At 50.7% G+C, this 23376-nt stretch overlaps 1 protein-coding gene across 1 annotated transcript in view; it reads left to right on the top strand.

The window, feature by feature from the left end:
- Nucleotides 1-22308: 22308 nt before the first annotated feature.
- UBE2R2 (ubiquitin conjugating enzyme E2 R2) overlaps nt 22309-23376 on the top strand; it is a 102512-nt gene continuing 101444 nt past the window's right edge. The window contains exon 1 of the mRNA XM_052775320.1: nt 22309-22548. Coding sequence (XP_052631280.1) covers nt 22372-22548 — 177 coding nt within the window. The 5' untranslated portion in view covers nt 22309-22371. The remainder of the gene's footprint in view (nt 22549-23376) is intronic.

Genomic DNA, 23376 nt, shown 5'->3' with positions numbered 1-23376 from the left:
CTGAGCTGGTGGAGGGGCCGTTGGGAGCATGGGGAGGCACATGGCTGCTCAGCGCTGCCTTTCCTGGGACCATCTCAAAAACCTGAGCACCTCCAAACCTCAGCCCACCGCGGTGCTGATGCCCTCAACCACGCAGCTCAAACCACTGTGCACAAGTGCACACCCGCATGCACGCCCACGTGCACACACACCCTCTGCTCCCACCTCAGGAATGCTGCTGGCATCACACACAGCTGGTGAGAAGGGGCTGTGGTTGGACAGAGCTGCCGAGCAGGTTTAGCCATCAGGTTGACCCCAGCTCGTGCTGCATCCGCCCTCCCTCTGCACTGCCTCATCCCACCCTGGGGCCTTTCTGCAAACGCTACTGCTGCAGAAATGCTCCAGTCCCACGGTGGCTGTGGGGAGCTAAACCTCGAGCTAAAACCTCTGCATGTCCCCGGGCTCAGCATCGCCCGTGGATGTCTCATACTTCCCCACAGGCAAAGCCAGCTCCTGCCTGGGGCTCTCCCTACCAGACCTTTGCATCCATCTCTAACCCCCTTGGCCACGCCATGGCTGGTTTCTTTCCAAGCTCCCCCAAACCTGATCTCAGCAATAGTGCCTGGAGTGAGGCAGAAAGTCACGGTCCAGCCATGCAGGGATGTTGCCCGGCCGATCCCTCCCAGTAGCTTTACCCAGATTTGATGGGGTTTCTTGCTTCTCCTGGGGAGAGGGGGTTCTGTCCCACCCCAGCAGAATCTGCATTTCATTGTAGGATTAAATAGTTCCTCCCTTTGGTTTCTAAAGTACTTTCAAGTGCTTCAAATTCTCAAGTATTAATGCATGATAGAGTAATTTGTAACTCCCAGACAAAAATAATCTGGTACACAGGGTAATGACACAAGAAAGTACTCCTGTAATGTTTGACTATCCATCCCAAGTATGGCCATATCGCAGAAACACGTAGCTAACAAGCAATCTTCACGATGGCCAAGAAGTGGGGGACCTCATCAGGGCAAAGAAATAGGCTAAAGGAGATGTTTGTAGCCATTGAAGCTTTAAACAAAACCTCAAGGGCTTCACCCCCAGATTCAGGCAGGCACCCAGCAAGTTCCTGGCAGCCACCAAAAGAAAAAAGGTCCTGAGAGAGCTGGAGCTCAGCTCCTTGCCCATGGGATGGGGTCAGAGGGATGCCAAGGTCCCTCCCAGCGCTTGGGGACCACCCAGGCAATGCAGCACCATGTTGATTAAAATGAGCCTCAATCATCACTTGTTGCTTGGATGGATGATGGTTCATTAAGTCTCACCTGCCTGCATGGGGATGAAGCAGCCACTTTGCATCCCCCCACCAGCAGCACCAGTGGCTCTGAGGCTTTACAAGGGAAAAGCCAGGGTTCATGGAATGGTATGACAGTCGGAGCCCTCCTCAGTGGGTCATACACGGGAGGGTGTGTTATACACTCATCCTTAGGCAAAAAAAAAAAAAGCCTAAAAGGTCAAAAATTCAAAGAGAACTAAACGAATCCATACATATAGGTCAGGGGCAGAGAGGGAGAGACTGATTTTGACTGTCCAAAGTCAGCAGCTCTGGCAGCTTTATCTCAAAACTGTGGTGACCTGAATTACACAAAGAGAACTAATGGGAAGTTGATACGTTTCGTAACATGCTAGCAATATTTTGCCTCCTTTTAAATTGCCGATTTGCTTTTTGCATAGATTGTTTTGTGTACCTTGTTTTTATTTTCTGGTTGCTTTTGTTTGCTTTCTGTGACAGGCTAGAGAGTGAATTTATCTGATTTCCCAGCTGTTGCTGTGGGCTTTACACATAGCAACAAGGAGGAGAAACCCTTTTCTTTTTTTTCTGATAGTAAGAAACAACCTGCGGCCTCCAAAATTCACATTAGGGACACTGAGAGAGGGAGAAAGCTCTGCCCCCTTTCCTCTTGCAGTCATGCCATGTTTTATCAGCGATGGTTGGTTTGCCTGGTCTGTCCCACCAAAGCAATCTCCCTGCAGCAGAATAGTGCTCTGTTTTCCTCCCCCCAAAATAAAAATTCAATCTCCAGGGCAGCTCCTGAGACTAGATGGAGTGGAGAGCACCAGGAATATGCAAATGTAGCATTTATTTATTCATGGCTTAAACCTCCAATTGCCAAACCGCCTGGCAGTGTGAGTGCCCTCTGCTTCAGCCAAACCCAACCTGTGTGGCACTGGGCAAATGTCAGCAGAGGTGATGATGATGATGACTTGATTAATTGAAATCTTCAAGCACACCTGGCTCAGATATAACAGCTCTGGCCCTTTTTTTATTTGTCCCAGCCCCCCATCCCAATGACTCTTCAAGACAGGTATGGTCCATCCTTGTTACAGATGCACGACTAACCAAATCCAACAGGTGTTAAAACTCAGATTTATTCTTCAGCAAAAGTTAGTTAGAAGTCTGGTAACATTTTATAAAACCACAGGCTCAATGATGTAAAGAGAATTAATACTACACGGCCGACTTAAGAATCCCCAAGATTTAAAGTGATGGCTCAAAATGCGCGTATCACTCACCTAAAAGCTGAGGGCTCTCTCCCTCGAGGAGTTACCTCAGGCGGTGCTGTCCTGGTTTCAGCTGGGATAGAGTTAACTGTCTTCCTAGTAGCTGGTACAGTGCTATGTTTTGAGTTAGGTATGAGAAGAATGTTGATAACACTGATGTTTTCAGTTGTTGCTAAGTAACGTTTAGTCTAAAGTCAAGGATTTTTCAGCTTCTCATGCCCAGCCAGCGAGAAAGCTGGAGGGGCACAAGAAGTTGGCACAGGACACAGCCAGGGCAGCTGACCCAAAGTGGCCAACAGGGTATTCCATACCATGTGACGTCCCATTTAGTAGAGGAACTGGGAAGGGGGGACGGGGAATGGCCGCTCAGGGACTAGCTGGGTGTCAGTCGGCGAGTGGTGAGCAATTGCACTGCGCATCATTTGTACATTCCAATCCTTTTATTATTACTGTTGTCATTTTATTAGTGTTATCATTATCATTATTAGTTTCTTCTTTTCTGTTCTATTAAACTGTTCTTATCTCAACCCATGAGTTTTACTTCTTTTCCTGATTTTCTCCCCCATCCCACTGGGTGGGGGGAAGTGAGTGAGTGGCTGTGTGGTGCTTAGTTGCTGGCTGGGGTTAAATCACAACAGGTGCCCGGACCCAAGGAGCTGTCCCTGACTGCAGACCCCAGGAGGGCACACACGCTGCCTTTGCCGTCTCGACAAGTTCCGCGGCATAGTTCTACTCTCTCCACGACCGCTGCCGGGTCGGACCACTTCTCCTTCACCCAGTCCAGACCTGGGGGAGAAGGGCTGCAGCCGTGCCTCCGTAAGAATTCCTCCATTAACACCATCCTGCCGACTACGCCAAAATGTTATGGATGCACGACTAACCAAATCCAACAGGTGTTAAAACTCAGATTTATTCTTCAGCAAAAGTTAGTTAGAAGTCCGGTAACATTTTATAAAACCACAGGCTCAATGACGTAAAGAGAATTAATACTACACGGCCGACTTAAGAATCCCCAAGATTTAAAGTGATGGCTCAAAACACGCGTATCACTCACCTAAAAGCTGAGGGCTCTCTCCCTCGAGGAGTTACCTCGGGCGGTGCCCCGGCCCGAGGGGGAGTCCCCGACTGCAGACCCGCTGCTCCCAGGAGGACTGCCAACGTGTCCTCCGGCGGGACCCCGTTTCTACCCCTGTCGAATCTGACCTGTGGTCATTTAATTCTATTGGCTAGGAGGGTCACCTCGGTGTACCTGGCGCATCTCGACTGGCCAGTTCAAATTTCAACCTGCAGCCTCCAGGGTTTCCTTCCCCTTCTCCCTTCCTGGAGAAGTTTCGTTTCCTGCTGGCAGGATGGGGGGGGGGGGGGGGGGCGGGATGTACTGCCACAATCCACCCCGTGACCACAGTCATGATTCGACTGGTTTCTTTGGAGTGGTGGTACAGTCACCTCTTGCCTCCAAAGTTAAAAGAGGGTGCAGTTTGGCGAGTTTGACGCTCATTGTGGGTCATCGTTCCCTTCTGGTCTAGAACTAAAGTGGAATATCAAACACAGGAATATCCAGTGTATGGACAGTTTAAAGGAGTATACTTAACCGTTAGTACAGGCTTCACTACCAAGCGTTTGATAGAACTTATTGCAATATAGATTACAGTAATCATAACTACAAGCATTATTAAAGATTAGAGAAGGCTGGTCGCCCACCCCATGAAAGAAAATCTGAACGTATCAAAACTTTTCCCAACCAGTTGGTCCCTGGTGCAGAAGCAATTGCCTCCGAGTCTCTTGCCGTATTCTCTCGTTGATTTAGTCTTGAAGCCACATTGACACATTTGGAGTGAACACAGCAGTTGTCCATTGACATGTTCAAAACTTTACATATACCCTTCTCTTTCTTTGGCATCTAATCCAATACAGCCCAATTTTTGATAGTCATTTTACCGATATGTTATAACCGATTGTTTGAGAGTCCCCGAATTGTTAGATGTAGCATTGGCTAAGGTTGATAGCTGTAAACTCAGTTCTAGGGTGCTCTATTGGTGTTCCTTGAGTACCATACACAGTTGCCCCCATGGAATTTCAGGGCATAGCTTAGTACCATTCCAACTCCACCCTGTGATCCCATGGGTTAGTTGGAGGATATAGTCACATCTGGTGTTTCATACTGAACTAGCATTTACTGCACTTGGTGACCAACTATAAACAACATGAGTATAACCTCCTCCCCCATCCAATCTGAACCTCCAACTATAATTGTTACATTGCTCTCATGCGAGGTCAAGGACTCGCGATATATTAAAGTCCATCATTTTGCCACGACATTATCATCCAGATCTTCACCATCCACGCCTGTCACCATCATCACTGTCAGCAAAAGGACTGGAATGACTCGTTCCTTCATGGTCCTGTAAAAAAGCACAAACTAGGCCTCGGTCTTAAAACTGGGTCACAGGGTTAGAAGTCCGGGATTATCCACTGGGCACTGATGTGGTGAGTCTTTCCACTCCCATGAGATGGTCTCGGAAGACCAATGTAATCAACCTGCCACGTGCTCCAAAGAGCCTTGCCTTGTCTGATACGCTGGGCCGGAGCTTGGTTTGGGTGATTAGCTTTAAGCCTTATTCGGCATTGCGGGCAAGCTGTAAGAATTGCTTCACAGGTTTTCATAGACACTGGCCAACCCCAAGATCGGTATTCATAATAGAGATCTGCTTTCCCTGAGTGGCCTCGTTTGATATGCAACCATTCTGCTAGTCTATCCCAATCTTCCTTCTCACTGGTGACCATCCCGATTTGGGCCAGGTGGTCCACCTGCTGATTCCATTTCGCAGCTGGGGTTCCATCCCAAGCATGTCCCTTCACCCATCCCACCTTTAAAGGTCAGGATCTCCCTATTGCCAGGAGACGTTGCCAGTCCTCTGTCCTCCACACTTTCACATGACCTACTTCCCACTTACTAGATTCCCACTGACATATCCACTCTGTAGCACCCTTAAAGGTTGCATAAGAGTCAGTATAGACAATGGTAGCACCATTCTCTACGGCCAGTAATAAAGCCTGTAGTTCTCCTACTTGTGCACTACCTTCACCCTCTTCTTCGACTGTCTTCCCAGTACCAATCTCCAATGCCACTGCTTTATATTGCCATTTTGATCCCACTCGACAGGCAGATGCATCTGTGAACCACACTCCCTGCACATCTGAGCCTGCCACGAATTCGGGTGCCTCCTCAATCGGAGAAGGTTTATACGGTTGACCCAGCAAGTCTGGGTCAGGGTTTACAGGTTGCTGTAGTTTGAAAACCTTAGTCGGACCCTCCTTTAGTGGGAGCAATTGGCTTATCCCTTCTGGGTATGCATACCATTTCCTAACTGTGGCCTTTTGGGCTACTCCCTCAGGAGGAGGTGACCCATTGAGGACTGAATTTAAGAGAGGGAAAGGACCCTGTACTCTAACATCCTGTGAAGTACGCAGCTTTTCAGCCTCTCTAACTGCTCTAGTGAGGGAAAGAGTCCCCTTCTCCCAATCTGAATATCGTCCCTCCATCTCTTTAAATGCAGTGGAAGAGAATAATAAAGGCCTGGCTGGTCCCTGTGGCCCCTTTTGAAACACACCACAGTATGAGGCACGTTCAGCAAATCCCCATTCCACCCTTAAAGGATCTCGTGGGTGCAATGGACCTAGTCTCTGATAAGCCTTAAGCTCATCTTTCAGAGCGTTAAGGGCTTCCGTATGTTGCAAAGTCCAATCCCATTTTCTGGTTTTTTAGAGCAAGTCATAGAGAGGGTGGGCAATCACTGAGGTAATACTTGGAACAGCAGAAGTTAATGGTGGGGTATTACTGTTCAATCTTTTATAATCAATTGTTAGTCGCCACCTTCCATCTGATTTACAGACTGGCCAAACAGGAGAATTATAAGGAGAATGTGTGCAACTGATGGTCTCTCTTTTCTCCAGATCATTAATTACTTCCGAAATGCCCCGTTTGGCCACGGCTGGAAGTGGGTATTGAGGGACACGGGTTACCTTAGATTGCGGTAGTGCAGGAGCAACCTGCAATGTTCTCACATGAATAGCCTCTGCCTCCCTGCCCCCAATGCTCCACACCCTACCATTGGGTAGATACCATTGCCTGCCAGCACATCAAATCCCAGTATATTTCCCTCATAGGGGCTTAAAGCCACCTCCACAGCTGTCATTCTTTTTCCCCCCCCCGGTAGCCAAAGTTGGGTTTGAGCTATGGGGCATTTTTCTGTCGCCCCTGTTACTCCTCTAATGTTTATAGCCTTTCTTGATGGCCTAATTCCCAGCTCACTAGCTTGTCGCTCATTTAAAACACTAATTTGGGCTCCTGTATCAATTAAGAATTCTAAACTTGTCTGTTTTGGGCCCACAGGAATGTGTACGTAAGGCTCCTTATCAGCAGACCATTGGCAGGTATTCACCATGCGGATTGGGCGGCCTGAACCCCAAACCGCAGCTCCTAGTTTTTAGCCCTTCCAGTTCCTCTCGCAGTGCCGCGAAAGGGTCCCGTTTCTCTTCCCGAGGGGGCGGGGTTGCTGGCGCTTCCCTTTGGTCTCTAGCTTTCCCCTCCAGCAATCCCACCCCCGGGTGCCGCCGGCGGACTGCCCGTGCAGCACGGCTCGGGCTGCCCCCAGTGCCGGTGCCTTCCGCCAGAGAGCGTCCCTTCCGGGATCGTAGTTCCGACCCGACGGCCCCCGAGTTCGAGACCGCTCGGGGCGGGGTTTACAACCGGTGCTGGGCAGACCTTCCTGCTGCCCTCCGTTAACTCCGACAGTCCCTTTTCCCGGATAGTAACAGATTCTCCTGTCTCCTTGGGGTTCACACCCCCAGCCCAGTAAGCTACTCGGGACGTTATTGACTGATCACCTGCCGGTCCAGCACTCAGAAACACTCCTGGTCCCCAGTAACCTCTCGCTTCATCATCACTCAACAGTATCCGATCCTCCCCCGTTAGAGAAACTCTCTACAAATACTCAGGTTCGGCTTCGCCCGGCTTGCGCGAAAACTTAGCTTGCAACTCGCCGAGTTCGGGTCCCGACCAAGGGGCCGTGCAAACAGCGCTCCGGGGGCTCCCACCGTGCGGACCCGCGTGCCCTTCTGTTTCAATAAGGGGCCGCACGTCCCTTTCCTCCAAGTCCACCTTCAGATAATCTATTTCCCCTTGCCTTTTCGCAGAATCACTCTTTTGGTTCTGTGCTTGAATCAAGCAGGCGCCCAGGAGGGCGCACACGCTGCCTTTGCCGTCTCGACAAGTTCCGCGGCATAGTTCTACTCTCTCCACGACCGCTGCCGGGTCGGACCACTTCTCCTTCACCCAGTCCAGACCTGGGGGAGAAGGGCTGCAGCCGTGCCTCCGTAATAATTCCTCCATTAACACCATCCTGCCGACTACGCCAAAATGTTACGGATGCACGACTAACCAAATCCAACAGGTGTTAAAACTCAGATTTATTCTTCAGCAAAAGTTAGTTAGAAGTCCGGTAACATTTTATAAAACCACAGGCTCAATGACGTAAAGAGAATTAATACTACACGGCCGACTTAAGAATCCCCAAGATTTAAAGTGATGGCTCAAAACACGCGTATCACTCACCTAAAAGCTGAGGGCTCTCTCCCTCGAGGAGTTACCTCGGGCGGTGCCCCGGCCCGAGGGGGAGTCCCCGACTGCAGACCCGCTGCTCCCAGGAGGACTGCCAACGTGTCCTCCGGCGGGACCCCGTTTCTACCCCTGTCGAATCTGACCTGTGGTCATTTAATTCTATTGGCTAGGAGGGTCACCTCGGTGTACCTGGCGCATCTCGACTGGCCAGTTCAAATTTCAACCTGCAGCCTCCAGGGTTTCCTTCCCCTTCTCCCTTCCTGGAGAAGTTTCGTTTCCTGCTGGCAGGATGGGGGGGGGGAATGTACTGCCACAGTCATGTTCGCCTGATGGAGAAACTGAAGCAGGGCAGTGGCGGGATTTGCTGGGTTGCAGGAAAGCTGAGTCAGAGCTGACATGGACATTCAGGAAACTCCCTCACAGTTCTCCACTTTGCTCTCACTTCCCACAGAAACAGAGATTATGCAACTGTGTTGTCTGTCTCTCTGCCAGATCCCTCCTCATTTGTGGTTTTGAACCCAGGGGGGCAGCTTCACCCCCAGATGTGGGTGTTTCGGAGGTGTTTTGTGGAATTAGGCAGCTCAGCTGGGAGGAGGAGAAAGATCAAAGTCTTCCTCCACTGGGAGGAAGATAGCGGGGCACACTGAACCGCATTACTAGCCACCCAAGACTCCACACAAGAGGGTGCTACCAGAAACCAGCTTCAAAGCTCTACTGCTCCAGGAACATCTTGCAGAAGTCTTACCCTGTGGGTGTTGAGGCTGTTCTCCTGGGCCTCCTTCTCCGCAGGGATGAGTCCCAAGCGTGTGGCCTCACCCTACAAGGTGCTTTGAGGCTGGAAGGACAGAGAGGAGCACCCTGGCTTTGGGCTGGGATGAACTCCTCTTCCCCAGCCCCTACAGCCCCTGCAAGGCTGCTCTGTGAGCCAGAGCTGTCATCTGCTGAGGTCAGAGAGGGCTTCCCCATCAGGGAAGACCCCTTTGAGGTCTACGTGAGGGTCCTTCCACCAAAACAAAAACTGGGCACCAGCTTTGGGGAATCTGGAAAGATCTGCTTTGCTGCTCTTTAGCCTGGTTTGACCTCAAAAGGTAGGAGTTACACCCAGGAGAGACATGCCCCGAGATGAGTCAGGGGAACACGGGGTGAGGCCAGCCGCCTCCTGAAGGCGCTGAAGGCTGCACAGGGAGCTGAGGGCTTTGTGCTGTCTAACCTCCATGTAGATCTGAAAATCTCAAATGCCCAGACTCAGGGGTGACAGGCACACTTGAAACTCCCAGCTGGATGCTCTCGCTTGGATACCCCATCCTGCCCTGCCATGGGTTACCAAGCCATGAGCAGAAGGCTACCTTGCCCCCTGGGTGATGAGCCTCTGTCCTGAAACAGGCTGGTTACTGCACCCAAGTTTTATGCAGGAGAGGAATGACTCTGCTGTCATTTGGGGTTACCTTTGCCTCCCCTGTGCCTGGTGTAGGAGGGAACACAAAGAGGCACATCCCCCCAGGCAGCAGGTCTTGCAGTGTGCATGAGGACAGCAGCAGCACCCAGGGGAGAAAATATGGTCACAGGACAATTTAAAGTCACCTGGGAGATGGTGGACATCTCACTTCGGGGCATTTTCCTTTGATTTGTCTTTTAAATAATCTGGGGGGGTGTACCCAAGACTCATGGTGCTTATTATGGAAGGGATGGAGACAAAAGGGAAACCATCTTCAGGTGATAACACCATAAGGTCTCTGTGTCCATAGGAGGAACAGCTGCACAGGCTGGGACTCTTCTGTCCCCAAAAGACATCCACGGGAAAGGTTATGGTAGAGCCTGTAAAATTACAAGGGGCAGAGTGTGGTTGGATAGAAAAGGACCACCCATCGTCTTCTCCACTGTGAGGATGAGGCATCAAAAAAACGAGCATGTGGCAGAATCAAAACAAACTGAAGGAAATGATTCTGCACCCAAACGGGTCATTAGATTGGGCAGCTGTTTGCCACAGGATGTTGCAAACGCTTAAAATTTACCCGGCTTCAAAAATAACTAAAAAAATTCATGGGAGAAATATCTACTGAAGACTATTAAATACAAGGACACCTCTGACTCAGGGAGTCTGAGTCACGAAAAAATGTCGGAGGTCGAGGAAATATTCTGGAGAAGTATCACTTGTCCTTACACCCTTCCAAGGGTGGACTTCCATGAAGAGAGGTGCTGGGCTAGATGGGCCATTGGGGGCCATTTCTATATTTAAGAATATAGAAGTGCCCAGCACTGAAACGCAGCATGTCATGATAAGTTTGTTATCCACCTGTGTGAATCTGCCCCAAGATCTTGCTGCTGTGCTGTGCAAAGCATCTCCTGGAGGCATGAGGTCTGGGGGGGACACACGTGGCGCCCGGCAGGTGGGGAAAGGAGATAGGCCCCAGCGGGACCCGTGCAGGCAGGTCCCTGGAGATAGGGCAATGGTGGGGGAATCGCTTGGTGCAGTGCTTTGATAGAGCAGCAGCTGCTGGCTCTCGAGCCAAGAAACCGAGCCTGAAGGCCATGAGATAAGGCGAGGGCAGAGGGAAACCAGCCCGTGACCTGGTGGTGAGAATTTCCAAATCTTTTTTGTTCCTGTGATGCAGGAAAAAAAGATCAAAAAGGAAAATGTTCAGAGCAATTAATACATACCCGGAGCAGGCACAGCCCAGCCCAGCTGCAGGGTCAGGCTCCAAAAGGGTGAGCAGGGCATGGCATGTGCAATATCCTCATGGTCTTCATGACCAAGATGCCCTGAGAGTTGGACGGTGAAAGCACCAGTAGGAGCAGGATTCAGAGTCATCCCAGCGGATGGTAGCACCTTTCCATCTTTTGGGCTGCTCTCATGTCTGTGTTTATAAAAGAGACAAGTCCATTGCCCCCAAAACAGCCTCCAAGTCTTCAAGCCTTCCATTACCCCCATATTAGTGTACAACCACTGAATAGAAAGAATACCATCTTCACACCAAGGGCTTTGCAAAGCATTACCATCCCTTTCTCTGTGTGCAAAGTATCTCTTGTGAAGCTAGTGTCAGTGCCAGCAGAGAGCCTTGAAGTCTTAGGTCTCACTCTGCAGCCACCTCCAATGTCAATAAAATGCTGCAGACCCAATACACAGCCACATTGCCAACCTGACACCCAAGAAACACAGACAGGGACAGGATGCCATTCAGAGGGACCTAGACAAGCTCGAGAAGTGGGACAATGTGAACCTCATGAGGTTCAACAAGGCCAAGTGCAAGGTCCTGTGCCTGGGTTGGGGCAACCCCCAGTATCAATACAGGCTGGGGGATGAAGGGATTGAGAGCAGCCCTGCGGAGAAGGACTTGGGGGTACTGGTGGAAGAAAAACTGGGCATGAGCTGGCAATGTGCACTTGCACCCAGAAAGCCAACTGTATCCTGGGCTGCATAAAAAGAAGCATGGCCAGCAGGTCGAAAAAAAAAAAAGACACCGCTGCCAAAAAAAAAAAAAAGACAACTTGATTCCATTCAAATTTAAACAAGCAGGAAAAAGGGCAAATCAAAATAAGGTTAAAAAAACCCACTAAACATCTTTTTTTCTCTTCATTTTTCTTCTCCTTTGTTCTGAATCTTCCAAACTTTGCATTTCTCTGCTGGTGGCTACTTTGATGCAGGAGGCTCCTTCAGGTGAAAGAGAGCCAAAAGGTGAATTTTGGACAGACCTTGATCCTCAAAGATCCACAGTCACTTCCACTGAGTACTCAGATGCTCTGCTCCCCAAATATAGGAACCTATATAGGTGCCAATGTGAAGGCGAGGAGTCTTGTACGCCCATTCTCTTTTTCGGGAGGTGAAGATTGGCCTGTGCAGTAATGCTGTGTTACTCACTTGGGCAGCAGAGCAGAGAACTGAACTTTGATTTCCCTTGTTAAATGCTCAGGGAGTTTTTTGGGGGAAATCTTTCCTTGGCAGCAGGGCATTAGTGCCTGGGCTGAGATTCATCACCGCGGTGCTTGTCTGCCCTCTGGTCTGGGACTGAAGTATCTAGTTGTCCTGGTTTCAGCTGGGATAGAGTTAATTGTCTTCCTAGTAGCTGGTATAGTGCTATGTTTTTGAGCTAGGTATGAGAAGAATGTTGATAACACTGATGTTTTCAGTTGTTGCTAAGTAGTGTTTAGTCTCAAGTCAAGGATTTTTCAGTTTCTGATGCCCGGCCAGCAAGAAGGCTGGAGGGACACAAGAAGTTGGCACAGGACACAGCCAGGGCAGCTGACCCAAAGTGACCAACGGGATATTCCATACTATGTGATGTCATGTCTAGTATATAAACTGGGGGGAGTGGGGGTGGGGGATTGCCGCTTGGGGACTAACTGGGCATCAATCGGCAGGTGGTGAGCAATTGCACTGTGCATCACTTGCATATTCCAATCCTTTTATTATTACTGTTGTCATTTTATTAGTGCTATCATTATCATTACTAGTTTCTTCTTTTCCGTTCTATTAAACTGTTCTTATCTCAACCCATGAGTTTTACTTTTTTTTCCCGATTCTCTCCCCCATCCTACTGGGTGGGGGGGAAGTGAGTGAGCAGCTGTGTGGTGCTTAGTTGCTGGCTGGGGTTAAATCCATGACAGTCCATTTTGGTGCCCAACGTGGGGCTCGAAGGGTTGAGATAACAACAAACCTGACCAGAGCTTGTTAAAACAAATTTGTTACAAGCATTCATTATATTGGTCTAAGAGTCGCTGGTCACTATGTTGATTTATGAGCTCTTAGAGTTGTGGCGCTCGTTTTTAGAGTTCTGTTATGTATCACCTCGCTTGCTGTATATAGTCCCTGTGCTGCTGCTTATCAACCGTGGGAGGTGGATTAAGGTTTTCGCTTTGATGTACTGTGTAATACTGGCTTATGGTATGATAAAGTTATCAGTTGTGGGACTAATCCGGTGTTTGCACTCAGCATTGTCATCACCCCTATACTTCGGGAGCCTTCTGTGGGAAACTATTAATAATTACACCATTTACCTTTCCTCCTCAGAGAGCCAATCTATGGGCGAGACACCTTTCTTCCCCTTTCCCTTCTCCTCCAGTCTAGTTACAATGGCGTTTGAGAATTTTAAAAAATTTGAATACTCTTGGGATGTTGAAACCAGCATGGTCCTACTGCTAGGAACTAGCATGTTCCTGAATGTGGGTCAGGTCTTGCTTAGGGTTAAACAACTATTTAAGAAGATCACCCAGAGACCTGCCACGAGGCTGGATAATTATGAGTGGCAGGGTGTGTGGGGTAGTATGGGCAAGTACCTAGAAAAGTGGGCACCTCCAATGTTTTGGAAATTCACCCCTGAACAAGTGCAGAATCTGGAAAAACTAGTAAAATATTTGGAAAAGGTATGCTGTCACCCTTGCAACTCCAGAGAGATACAAATTACTGCAATGTGCTGGGGCCTGGCCCATGCCTATCAAGCCCTCTTCAACACTACTCAGTACCCTCAAGGGGAAGAGAAGGTCTCTGGATCTAACAACAAAACAACAGGCACTGTGGTTACCCAAACCCCGGCGACAGGCACTGCAGACCCTCCAACCCCGGCAACAAGAACTGCAGCTACCCAAACTCCAGCAACGGACACTGCAGCCCCTCCAGCCCCAGGGACAGGCACTGCAGCTACTCAAACCTCAGCAAGCGGTACTACAACTGAACCACCGGACCAACCTGCACCAGTATCAGTTGCCTGCATACACAAGAAGATATATACAAAAAAATCAGTTTGCTTAGTGAAAGATGAAGATGAACCAGGGCCATCATGGGAACAGGAGGAAGAGACAGAACCAGAGGTAATCATCCGATCCCTATACTTGAGCGAGCTGCGGGATATGCGAAAAGATGTCCAGCAACTCAAAGAGGATATGTCCTACTCCCCACCTGTAAGGACCAATGTCTCAGCTATTAGGAGTAGAGCGTTCCTCTGCCCAAGAGACAGAATATAGAAGGTACACACTACAAGGTGCCCTGTGATCATGGAGAGGACATGAGGAAATGGGATGGAAAACCTACCTCGGTCCTAAATGCACAGGTACGTGAGTTGTGAGGAAAAACCACCACAAAAGGGGATTCTACCAGGAAAAATGCTGCTCCAGTTTCCAAACAGAGTAGAAGGGCTGATCTTACTTCTCATCCTCTTGAAGGGACTTCTGAGCAAATTTTACAAGTGGGTAATGGATACACTGACCAGAATTAGAGGGGCCCTGCCTCCAGCCAGGTGGAGGAAAGGGATAACCAGGTCTATTGGACTGTGTGGATTCGATGGCCTGGCACATCAGACCCACAGGAATATAAGGATCTAGTAGTCACTGGCGCACAGTGTACTCTAATGCCATCAAGTTATAAAGGGGCAGAACCCATCTGTATTTCTGGTGTGACAGGGGGATCCCAAGAGTTAACTGTATTGGAAGCTGAAGTAAGCCTAACTGGGAATGAATGGCAGAAACACCCCATTGTGACTGGTCCAGAGGCTCTGTGCATCCTTGGCATAGACTATCTCAGGAGAGGGTATTTTAAGGCCCCAAAGGGGTATCGATGGGCTTTTGGTATAGCTGCCTTGGAGACGAAGGGAATTAAACAGCTGTCTACCCTGCCTAGTCTCTCTCAAGAACCTTCGATTGTGGGGTTACTGAGGGTTGAAGAACAAGTACCAATTGCTACCACAACGGTGCACCGTCAGCAAAACTCACTCACCCTTTAATAGTCCCATATGGCCAGTGCGAAAGTCTTAATGGGGAGTGGAGACTAACAGTATATTATCGTGGGCTGAATGAAGTTACGCCACCGCTGAGTGCTGCCGTGCCAGATATGCTAGAACTTCAATATGAACTAGAGTCAAAGGCAGCCAAGTGGTACGCCACAATTGACATTGCTAATGCATTTTTCTCAATCCCTCTGGCAGCAGCAGAGTGCCGGTCACAGTTCGCTTTTACTTGGAGGGGTGTCCAGTACACCTGGAATCGACTGCCCCAGGGGTGGAAACACAGCCCCACCATTTGCCATGGACTAATCCAGACTGCACTGGAAAAAGGTGAAGCTCCGGAACACCTGCAATACATTGATGACATCATCGTATGGGGCAACATGGCAGAAGAAGTCTTTGAGAAAGGGAAGAAAGTAATCCAAATCCTTCTGAAAGCTGGTTTTGCCATAAAATAAAGAAAGGTCAAGGGACCTGCACAGGAGATCCAGTTTTTAGGAATAAAATGGCAAGATGGACGTCGTCAGATCCCAATGGATGTGATCAACAAAATAGCAGCTATGTCTCCACCGACTAATAAAAAGGAAACACAGGCCTTCTTAGGTGTTGTGGGGTTTTGGAGAATGCACATTCCAAATTACAGTCTGATTGTAAGCCCTCTCTATCAAGTGACGTGGAGGAAGAAAGATTTTAAATGGGGCCTTGAGCAACAACAAGCCTTTGAACAAATTAAACAAGAGATTGTTCACGCAGTAGCCCTTGGACCAGTCTGGGCAGGACAAGATGTTAAAAATGTGCTCTATGCCGCAGCTGGGGAGAATGGCCCTACCTGGAGCCTCTGGCAGAAAGCACCAGGGGAGACCCGAGGCCGACCCCTGGGGTTTTGGAGTCTAGGATATCGAGGATCTGAGGCTTGCTGTACTCCAATTGAAAAAGAGAGATTGGCAGCATATGAAGGAGTTTGAGCTGCCTCAGAAGTGGTTGGTACTGAAACACAGCTTCTCTTAGCACCCCAACTGCCAGGGCTGGGCTGGATGTTCAAAGGGAGGGTCTCCTCTACACATCATGCAACTGATGCCACGTGGAGTAAGTGGGTCGCACTGATCACACAACGGGCTCGCACAGGAAACCCCAGTCGCCCAGGAATTTTGGAAGTGATCATGGACTGGCCAGAAGGCAAAGATTTTGGAATGTTGCCAGAGGAGGAGGTGACACATGCTGAAGAGGCCCCACTGTATAATAAACTGCCAGAAAACGAGAGGCAATATGCCCTGTTCACTGACGGATCCTGTCGCATTGTGGGAAAGCATTGGAGGTGGAAGGCTGCTGTATGGAGTCCTACACGACAAGTCGCAGAAACTGCTGAGGGAGAAGGTGAATCGAGTCAGTTTGCAGAGGTGAAAGCCATCCAGTTAGTGTTAGGTATTGCTGAAAGAGAAAAGTGGCCAGTGCTCTATCTGTATACTGACTCATGGATGGTGGCAAATGCCCTGTGGGGGTGGTTATAGTAAGGAAAGCAGAGCAACTGGCAGCACAGAGGCAAACCCATCTGGTCTGCCACACTGTGGCAAGATATTGCGTCCCAGCTACAGAAGCTAGTGGTAAAAGTACATCACATAGATTCTCATGTACCCAAGAGTCAGGCCACTGAAGAACATCAAAACAACCAGCAGGTGGATCAGGCTGCCAAGATTGAAGTGTCTCAGGTGGATCTGGACTGGCAACATAAGGGTGAGCTATTTATGGCTCAGTGGGCCCATGATACCTCAGGCCATCAGGGAAGAGATGCAACATATAGATGGGCTCATGATTGAGGGGCGGACCTGACCATGGACACGACCGCGCAGGTTATCCATGAATGTGAAACATGTGCTGCAATTAAGCAAGCCAAGCAGTTAAAGCCCCTGTGGTATGGAGGGCGATGGCTGAAATATAAATATGGGGAGGCCTGGCAGATTGACTATATCACACTCCCACAAACTCGCCAAGGCAAGCACCATGTGCTTACAATGGTGGAAGCAACCACCAGATGGCTGGAAACATATTCTGTACCCCATGCCACTGCCCGGAACACTATCCTGGGCCTTGAAAAGCAGGTCTTGTGGCAACACGGCACCCCAGAAAGAATTGAGTCAGAGAATGGGACTCATTTCCGAAATAACCTTATAGACACCTGGGCCAAAGAGCATGGCATTGAGTGGGTGTATCATATCCCCAATCATGCACCAGCCTCTGGGAAAATTGAGTGATGCAATGGACTGTTAAAGACTACATTGAGAGCAATGGGAGGTGGAGCTTTCAAACATTGGGGTACACATTTGGCAAAAGCCACCTGGTTAGTCAACACCAGAGGATCTGCCAATCGGGGTGGCCCTGCCCAGTCAGAACTTTTACGTACTGTAGAAGGGGATAAAGTCCCTGTAGTGCACATAAAAAATATGTTAGTTGCTGGCTGGGGTTAAACCACACTAGTGTAAATGAAAGAAGCAACCCCAGATTCCTCTGTCACCATTTCCTCCAGGGCTGAGAAACCAGCCTGCAAAGCCCGAAGTGGTGTTTCCTCTGAGCCCATGGGCAGCATGTACTGCTGTGATGGGAACAATGTGCTGCCAAGACCAGTATGGCCTTAGCTGGAGATTTGCATCCAGACTGGGCAACGGCACTCCAGGAAGGAGATGGAGGAAATAATCCTGGCCCCTCACTCTATCTTACATATCCCCATAGTGGTCTGGACAAGAAGAAATGGGATGAGATTCAGTAGGAGGGGACCTAACAGCTCTCTAACAGATAGGTGAGCTGAGCCCAGAGACGTGTTGACCTAGGAGCAAGCGAATCTCCACTTTGGGCAGTTTGAAGGACAGATATTAAAGAACTGGTTGGGCAAATATGTCTCGGGCTGCTTAGGACAAGCTGATACTGCCTTGGGGCAGGAGGGTGGTGAGGCGGACCTCCAGATGTCCTGCTCTGCTTCAGTACAGCCCAAGGAATAGCTCTCAGTGGTTTGAGTTACAAGGGGCTCTGAGGGGGTGCTGTAAGCAGGTCATAGGGGAAATGAGAAGAGCTCCTACCCCCTGCTTGATCTTTTCCATCACAGGAGCATCCATCTGACGTGATGGGGGTGAGATGGTGTTAAAGTCTAGCCCAGAGTCACCAGGATCCCTGCTGATGCCTCAACAGAGCAGAGGAGCAGTGAGGAGGCAGCAGGAGAGGAGATAGTGTCATCTTTTAACCCAGGCAAGTCCGGTTTCCTAGAGGAAGAAGAAGATGTCTCATCCTTTGAGGATCCTTTCAGGAAAGAAATTGGATAAAGCGCCAAAGAATATCACGTGAGATGTTCCTGCCCCAAGAACGAAGTCGCGTAGGTGGGACCTGCCCCATCTTCCCACCTCTTGTCCCTTCTCTCTGCCAGCTCATGGGGCAGTAACCCTCTAATGTGACACTGAGATGGCGTTTGCATTTTCAAAGCTTCTGCTGTTGCTAAGCAGAGGAGTTAACTCTCAGTTTGTCATCCTTCATGAACACAGCTCGCAGGAAGGAGGAAAGAGAAGAGGAAGAGAGATATTAAAAATAGATGATGAGAACAAAGCAGAAAGTAGTTTTCATCTCAGATTTACATAAGGTGCTGGTGGCATCTTGAGGTCCAGTTTACAGTGACAAGTTCTGCTGCCAGAGGCTGGATTAATGGCACGTGTAGCCTCCTCCTCTCCTGGTCAGACTTCCCCTTCCTGGAGCCATGTGTTCCTACACCAGACCCTATTTCTTGTTCTCTGAGTCCAAAGAACAAACCGATCCCTTCAGGTGAAAAAAAAAAAAAAAAGGGAGATGAAGAGAGAACTCTACAGTTTATGGCAGAGCACACCCCATGGAAAGCCCTGCTTGCAGGTGGGCAGTGACCATCTGCAGGAGAGCAGCTAAAGGAGGAGGAGGAGAAGGCTTCATCCTTTAATTGAGATATATTGGAGCTGATTAGGAGGGGTAAATGCCATATGATAAGTCAAAAAGTTATGTCAGCTGCAGGGCAGCCTGGTCTAGGGGAAGGGGACACCAGGCAGAGCAGCTGAGCCTCCCCCAGAGTGCAGGCAGAAATGCAGGCAGGAGCCTTGGAGGGGGCTGCCCAGGCTTCAAAGTGCTCTGTTGCTTCAACAGTTTCTATTTAGTGTGAACAGTGGATGTTTTTGTAGGAGAGGGGGAAAAAAGTTGGGGGAAAAAGACCAATATTCTTTCTAAAAGCAGGCCTGATGGAAAATTTTCAGCCTGCCCTATTGAATACACCAGGGCTTGCTTTACTTTCTGCCTTGCATGATTACCTCTTTTGTTAACATTCAAGACAGGCAGCAGGCAGAGATAAGTCCTGAATAGCTCCAAACTTTGCTTCTCCCATCTCTCCCAGCGTTAGGCTGGTTCAGACAAAGCCTGCGCTGGAGGCTGGCTGCAAGGAAAGGTGTTTCAATTACCATAGAAATAGGAGCAGTGCAATCCCAAAAGGGCTCAGCTCCCACCTGTTGAATCAACCCAACATTTTCCTCTGAGCCTGAGCAAAGCCATGTTTGACTGGTGAGCTGGGATGCTGCGTTAATGGAGCAGGTCCTTGCTGGCTGGTGTCAATTGGGGAAGGTCACAGAGTGGCCCTCCGGGTTGGATGCATTATTAGACTTGTTAGCAATGGAAATGGGGCATGTGGAGGGGCAGCTGTAAGTGGGTGCTGGGGTTGGGGCATTTGGGAATGATGGTGGCTGTGACGTTAAACTTGGGCATTTGGGAGGTGGGGATGGAGGTGTGAATGGGGCTGATAGGGTGTATTGGGTTTGTGTGGCAAGGTTTTGGCAGCAGGGGGGGTTACAGGGGTGGCTTCTGTGAGAAGCTGCTAGAAGCTTCCCCTATGTCCGACAGAGCCAATACCAGCCGGCTCTAAGACGGACCCACCGCCGGCCAAGGCCGAGCCAATCAGCGATAGTGGTAGCGCCTCTGTGATAACATATTTAAGAAGGAAAAAAAGTTGCAGGGCACACAGAAACGGCAGCTGGAGAGCGGAGTGAGAACATGTAAGAGAAACAACCCTGCAGACACCAAGGTCAGTGAAGAAGGAGGGGGAGGAGATGCTCCAGGTGCCGGAGCAGAGATTCCCCTGCAGCCTGTGGGGAAGACCATGGTGAGGCAGGCTGTCCACCTGCAGCCCATGGAGGTCCACAGTGGAGCAGATATCCACCTGCAGCCCATGGAGGACCCCACGCCAGAGCAGGTGGGTTCCTGAAGGAGGCTGTGACCCTGTGGGAAGCCCGTGCTGGAGCAGGTTTTCTGGCAGGACCTGCAGATCTGTGGAGAGAGGAGCCCACACTGGAGCAGGTTTTCTGGCAGGACTTGTGACCCCATGGGAGACCCATGCTGGAGCAGTGTGCTCCTGAAGGACTGTACACCATGGAAGGGACCCATGCTGGAGCAGTTTATGAAGAACTGCAGCCTGTGGGAAGGACCCACTTTGGAGAAGTTCGTGGAGGACTGTCTCCCGTGGGAGGGACCCCATGCTGGAGCAGGGGAAGAGTGTGAGGAGTGCTTCCCCTGAAGAGGATGAAGCAGCAGAGACAACGTGTGATGAACTGACCGTAACCCCCATTCCCCGTCCCCCTGTGCCGCTGTGGGGGGTAGGTAGAGAACCCGGGAGTGAAGTTGTGCCCAGGAAGAAGGGAGGGGTGGAGGGAAGGTGTTTTGAGATTTGGTTTTATTTCTCATTACCCTACTCTGGTTGATTGGCAATAAATTAAGTTACTTTTCCCCAAACTGAGTCTGTTTTGCCTGTGACAGTAATTAGTGAGTGGTCTCTCCCTGTCCTTATCTCGACCCACGAGCCCTTTGTTATATTTTCTCTCCCCTGTCCAGCTGGGAGGGGGAATGATAGAACAGCTTTGGTGGGCACCTGGCATCCAGCCAGGGTCAACCCACCACATAGGGTTTGGGGAGCAGTGAGCGGTAACGAAGCATGGGCAGCTGGGACCAAGCTGTTGGGATTGGGAAGAACAGGGATGAAGCTAAAGACTCATTGCTGACCCCCGTCATGGGGCCAAGTGGGACATGGTGGGCTGAGGTGAAGCACTTTTTCTCTCCTGGAGAGAGCACTGCTGAGAGCATCATGTCTGCAGCCCTCCCAGATGTGGCCCAGATGAGATGGTTGGCCAAACCCAACAGTGATGGAAGTACCTGCTACCCAGGAAGCCTGGCACCAAAGCAAGAGTGCAGCTCCCAGCCCACGTGTCCTGCCAGTCAACCTGATCCCATATTGACAAAACATTATGTCCATCAACCCAAGACAATTTAAGAAGGATGTTAAGGTACTTGAATGCGTCCGGGGGAGGGCAACAAATCTGGTGACAGGGCTGGAAGGCATGTCTTATGAGGAGCAGCTGAGGACTCGGGTTTGACTAGTTTGGAGAAAAGGAGGCTGAGGGGCGACCTCATTGCTCTCTACAGTTTCCTGAGGGGAAGCGGGGAGGGACATGCTGAGCTCTTCTCCCTGGCATCCAGCAATAGAACGTGTGGGAATGGTTCAAAGCTGCACCAGGGGAGGTTTAGACTTGACATAAGGAAGCATTTCTTTGCAGAGAGGGTGGACAAACACTGGAACAGGCTTCCTAGAGAGGTGGCCAATGCCCCAAGCCTGTCAGTATTTAAGAGGCATTTGGACAATGCCCTTAACAACACACTTTAACTTTTGGTCAGCCCTGAATTGGTCAGGCAGTTGGACTAGATGATCATTGTAGATCCCTTCCAACTGAAATATTCTATTCTATTCTATTGACATAAATAAGAACAACACGGGTCTGAGCTCCTACCAGAAAACACACCCTCTCTTAACCGCATTGGGGAATGGGAGGAAGGATCAAAACTTCATTTTCTGCCAGTAGCACCTCACACATCCGTGGAGCCACGTGAAAATAACACCCGTGGGAGGGGGCTAACTGCCTGTTCCTCTCCTGCTGCTGCTTGGGGGTTACTGCAGGATTTTTAGGGGACCCTGGGTCATGCAAGGTCACTCCTCAAAAACCATCCTTTGTACAAAACTGGCTGTTTTTTGACCGTGGGCATCTGTCAGCACAGCAGCGTGGGCCGGCCGTACCCACCCGTGACCCCCACGCAGCACCACCCCCTCCATCCTGCTCCCACTGCCAGCCCAGCATGTGGCTTCTCCCCCTGCCCCGCGACCTCCGCGCCAGGCGCTGTATGGCCAGGCCTTGCCGGAGGGAAAACGTGGGCGTGGGCCTGGCCCATAGGGGCTGACACAGCACCAGGAACCACTCACCCACACACCCCACAGACGCTGTGGCGGGGAGCGCTGCCCCTTTAAGTGCGCCGGTAGGGGCGGGGCGTGCGGCGGGGCGGGGCGCGGCGCGGCGCGCTGAGGTCAGCGGCGAGCGGGCGCCGTCACAAAAGGAAGTGGCGGCGGCGGTAGCTGTCAGCGTGGGGAGGGGCGGGGGCCCGTGGAGTAGCGCGGCGGGAGCGCGTGGGCGGCGGGGGCCGCGCCGCGCCATGGCCCAGCAGCAGATGAGCAGTTCGCAGAAGGCGCTGATGCTGGAGCTGAAGTCGCTGCAGGAGGAGCCGGTGGAGGGCTTCCGCATCACTCTGGTCGACGAGTCCGACCTCTACAACTGGGAGGTAGCGATCTTCGGGCCCCCCAACACCCTCTACGAGGGCGGCTACTTCAAGGTACGGCCTTCCCCCCGCCCCGCCGGCGGACCGGACTTCCCGCCGCCGCGGTGGTCCCGGGGAGCCGCCGCTGGGGCCTGCACGCCTCCCTCGCTGCCTGCCGGGCCTCTTTGTCGGGCTCGGAGGGGTCCCGGTGGGGTGGCGGGCCCGCGGCTGCTGTCGGCCCCTCCGCCCCCCACGGGAGGGTGTTGGGGCCTGCGGAAGGAGGGGGGGTAGGGAGGCGCGGCGTCCCTCGGTAGTGCCCTGCCAGCTGCTCGTCCCCTCCCGCTGCCGGCGGTGGGGGGACGGGGATGGTCTGCAGGGGCAGGCTGGCTGGGGCCTGCGGGACCTCCCCTTTCCCTCAGGATGAGCTCTGGGGAGAGGGGGCCGAGCCACAGCTGCCTCTGTTCTGTTATTTCCCTGCTTTCACCCCAAAGAAAGGTAGGCACGACATGGCAGGGTGCAAATTCTTCCCTTCTGCCCCACATTGTCCGCTTGGCTCTGGTCTGTGTATATTTATTTCAAAGTAAGGGGCTTCCTAATCATCCCTCGATAGCTTCACTGGAGCTTCACTGGTTGCACAGGAGCATCCTGTGTAGGATGACTAATTCAGGATAAAGGCTGTGTTTTCCTCAGAACTTTGTGGGCTTCAGGATTGTTTTTCATTATTATTTCCCCCCCCCGTTTTCCTTTTCTTTCTCTCCAAACTTTTAGAGGGCAGCCTTCAAAGGCCTACGGCAACACATAATTGGTGAAGGTAGATAAATGCTTTCAATTCCTCTCTCAAGCTTCCTGTTAATCCAAAAAAACTTTTGTGGTTGTTATTTCCCCTCTTGTAAATACAGTAAG

Source organism: Harpia harpyja, chromosome W, assembly GCF_026419915.1.
Source record: "Harpia harpyja isolate bHarHar1 chromosome W, bHarHar1 primary haplotype, whole genome shotgun sequence".
In the NCBI taxonomy this organism is placed as follows: domain Eukaryota; kingdom Metazoa; phylum Chordata; class Aves; order Accipitriformes; family Accipitridae; genus Harpia; species Harpia harpyja.
This window is presented reverse-complemented; position numbering and strand designations above follow the sequence as displayed.